The sequence below is a fragment of the Dendrobium catenatum genome, unplaced genomic scaffold (assembly GCF_001605985.2).
Source record: "Dendrobium catenatum unplaced genomic scaffold, ASM160598v2 original_scaffold_50508, whole genome shotgun sequence".
Classification (NCBI taxonomy): Eukaryota; Viridiplantae; Streptophyta; class Magnoliopsida; order Asparagales; family Orchidaceae; genus Dendrobium; species Dendrobium catenatum.
In genome coordinates, this window is record NW_021368962.1 from 270239 (window position 1) to 273247 (window position 3009).

The 3009-nt window shown below is 43.2% G+C and overlaps 1 protein-coding gene across 1 annotated transcript; it reads left to right on the forward strand.

Annotated features, from left to right (window-relative positions):
• Nucleotides 1–1183: 1183 nt before the first annotated feature.
• LOC110098346 lies at nucleotides 1184–2199 on the forward strand. The gene is made up of 2 exons (XM_020825163.1): nucleotides 1184–1324; nucleotides 1480–2199. Exons 1-2 carry the CDS (start codon nucleotides 1184–1186, stop codon nucleotides 2197–2199), a joined length of 861 nt encoding a protein of 286 aa, XP_020680822.1.
• The last annotated feature ends 810 nt before the right edge of the window (nucleotides 2200–3009 follow it).

A 3009-nucleotide genomic window follows, 5' to 3' on the forward strand; every position in this document is an offset into this window, starting at 1 on the left:
GATGGAAGGCCTTTCCTCTCTGGTATGGATAAGATTGCCTAATCTCCCTCTACAGTATTGGGATGATTGTAATATCTCCAGGATTGCTTCGACGATTGGAGTTCTCCTCTGGATTGATGCGCAAAAAGGTAATTGTGATAGAAGAGAGTATGCCCGGGTGTGCGTCAGGATGAATTTGGCTAATAAGCTTCAGGCAGGGATTTGGGCTAACGGTTTGAATGGGAGATTCTACCATAAGGTAGAATATGAGGGTATTGGACTCATGTGTTTTGGCTGTGGCAAAGTGGGGCATAGGAGGGAGATGTGTCCGTCGAAAGTTGGTGGACAAGGGGATATTGGAAATAAAAGAATAGGGGAGCAATCGAAGCAGGCTGATTTTGGGGCAGGTAGCTTAGATCAACAGCTGGGAAGTCTTGGGTGGTTGGATCAGACTCAAAATAAGAAGAATGTGGCATCTGTGGTTAAAACAGAGGGTCGGAGCAAGGTAATACCTGCTGTAAATAATGATAAAGGAAAGAGGGTGGAGGTTCTACAAGAAGTGAAGGGAGGCAATGCTAATTCGGTGGAAAATCTTTAGGAAACTAATGATTAGTTGGGGCCTTGGAATCAGGTTCCCCCAAGACGCAGAAGGAGTACGCGCTTACAAGGTAGTAATAAGGAGAAAATTGAATGTAAACAGAATATGAATCTTTCTAAACAGGTAGATTTGGGCAAGATTCAAGCTCCTGCCAGTGAGCTGAAGCCTACTCATAAACAGAGTAGGATGGGATTTAAGCAGCCTTTGCTGTTTACGGCTGGAATGGATCTGTTAACAGTTTCAGTTGGGATCGAGTGACGAGTTTCCTAGGAAAAGGAAAAAGGAGATGGAGGAAGACCATGATCGGGAAGACATTAGCGGCGGGGACGCTTCCCTTTTTGTTTTTTAATGTCTTCCATCATATTCTGGAATTGCAGGGGAGCTCGTAAGAAATAGACGGGTAACTACCTGCGTAGCCTCATTAGGAGTAATGAAGTTGTTTTTGTTGGATTAGTGGAAACTATGGTGGAAGATATCAACAGGAGTGAGGTTGATAGGCTGATTGGGAACGAGTGGGATTTTATTCATTTTCCAGCTGTGGGACTCTCGGCATAACTGTCGGCACTATGGAGAAGGGATGTAACTCAATTTGAGGTGATTACAGCTATGGACCAAGTGTTAATGGGTCACTTGCTATTACCTGATTCTCAGAAATGGACTATTGCTTTGGTGTATGCTTGTAAAGATTACCATGGCAGAAGAATTCTTTGGGATACTATTGGTTCTAGCATTAATGCTGATCTCCCAGTAATTGTAGGGGGTGCCTTCAACTGTTCCTTGATCAGAGTGAGAAGAAAGGAGGGAAAAGATTTAACTATTCGAATGGGGCTCAAGAGATGATGGGATTTCTTGTTGATAATGACCTGCATGATTTGTGTTATTTGGGGCCAAAATTCACCTAGTCTAATAATAAGATTGGTAATAGCAAGATCTGTGTAAGGTTGGACAGGGTGCTTATGAACTCTGAAGGATTGTGGTTGGCTCCTCTGGCCACGGTGAGGCATCTTCTACGTATAGCTTCGAACCACTGTCCTTTATTATTGAATATGTCTCCTATCAGCCCAAGGCCCAGAAGCAAATGGATTCGGTTTGAAGATATCTGTATGACTTACCCAGCCACGTGGAGATTGGTGTGGAAAAACTGGAAGAAGGAGGACTATGGACAGCCGAATGAAGTGTTGAATCATAAGTGTCAAAGAACACTCGGTAATTATTTTTTCTGGAGCCGTAATCGTCTGAAGGAGCTGGGGGAGCTGAAGGATTCACTGGAATGTCACATTCAGGAACTCCAAATGTTGGAGAGTTCTAATATGGGCCTTAGTGAAGCTCAGGACTTGGAGCTACGAAAGTTGGTGGTGGATTTGAACTCGTCACTGGCTAGAATGGCGACTTGGTGGAGACAGAGAGTGAAGACGAAGTGGATGGAGGAAGGTGACGCCAAGTCACATTTTTTTCACTCCTTTGCTATGGCAAGAAGACAGGGCAACAGAATTGTGGAGGTTCAAAATTCTAGTGGGAAAAGGATCACAGAGCAGAACCTGATTATTGAGAAATTCTTGGAATTCTTGAGGCTCAAGTGGAAGGAGAGACAGATACTGATGGATAATTGGCCTAGTTTCTAGAGGGAGGACATGATATCTGACCAGATGAATTCAAAGTTGGAGGAGGAGATCTCGGAGCTGGAGGTTCGTCAAGCTGTTTTCAGCATGGGGAACAATCTGGCACCTGGCATAGATGGTATTACCTCCTCTTTCCTTAAATTTTACTGGGAAATTATTAAAAGTGATGTCACTAGAGCCGTACTTCATTTCTTTTACACTAACTCTATGTCTGAGAGTTGGAAAGATACATTAGTGGTATTGATTCCCAAGACTGATAGCGCCAATCAGCCTTCCAAATTCAGACCTATCAGTCTTTGTCAATCCTTTTATAAGGTGATTGCTAAGATCATCATTAATCGGAAGAAACCTGTTCTGAGCGGTATCATTAGTGAAGAATAGGGAGCATTCGTACCGGGAAGGTCTATTTCTAGCCACGGATTGATTGCACAGGAGATGATGTCGAAGTTCTAGTACTCTGCTCAGAAGGAAGGGATGATGGCTCTCAAGGTTGATATGGAGAAAACCTATGATTGTATGCCGTGGGATACTTTACATAGAGTCATGGTGCTTATGGGATTTTTGGTAAATTCATACAGTGGGTGATTCAATGCATTGCTCGGCCAAGGTTTACGGTGCTGATCAATAGAAGCATAACATATTGGATTGATGCAATGAGTGGTCTTAGACAAGGATGCCCCTTGTCACCTTATTTGTTTATCATTTGCTCTGAATTATCGACTAAGGCAATTAAGCAAAGGGGGGACAGCTGGGAGTTAGTATTATCAGGAATGCTGAGAAAATTTTGCATTTGTTGTATGCAGATCACATCTT

What these genes read in the sequence shown, in the direction of transcription:
- LOC110098346 (XM_020825163.1), top strand. Translation starts at nt 1,184, where the DNA reads ATGGACCAAGTGTTAATGGGTCACTTGCTATTACCTGATTCTCAGAAA. An exon ending in GCATTAATGCTGATCTCCCA is followed by an intron (nt 1,325 to 1,479) that starts GTAATTGTAGGG and finishes AAATTCACCTAG; the next exon opens with TCTAATAATAAGATTGGTAA.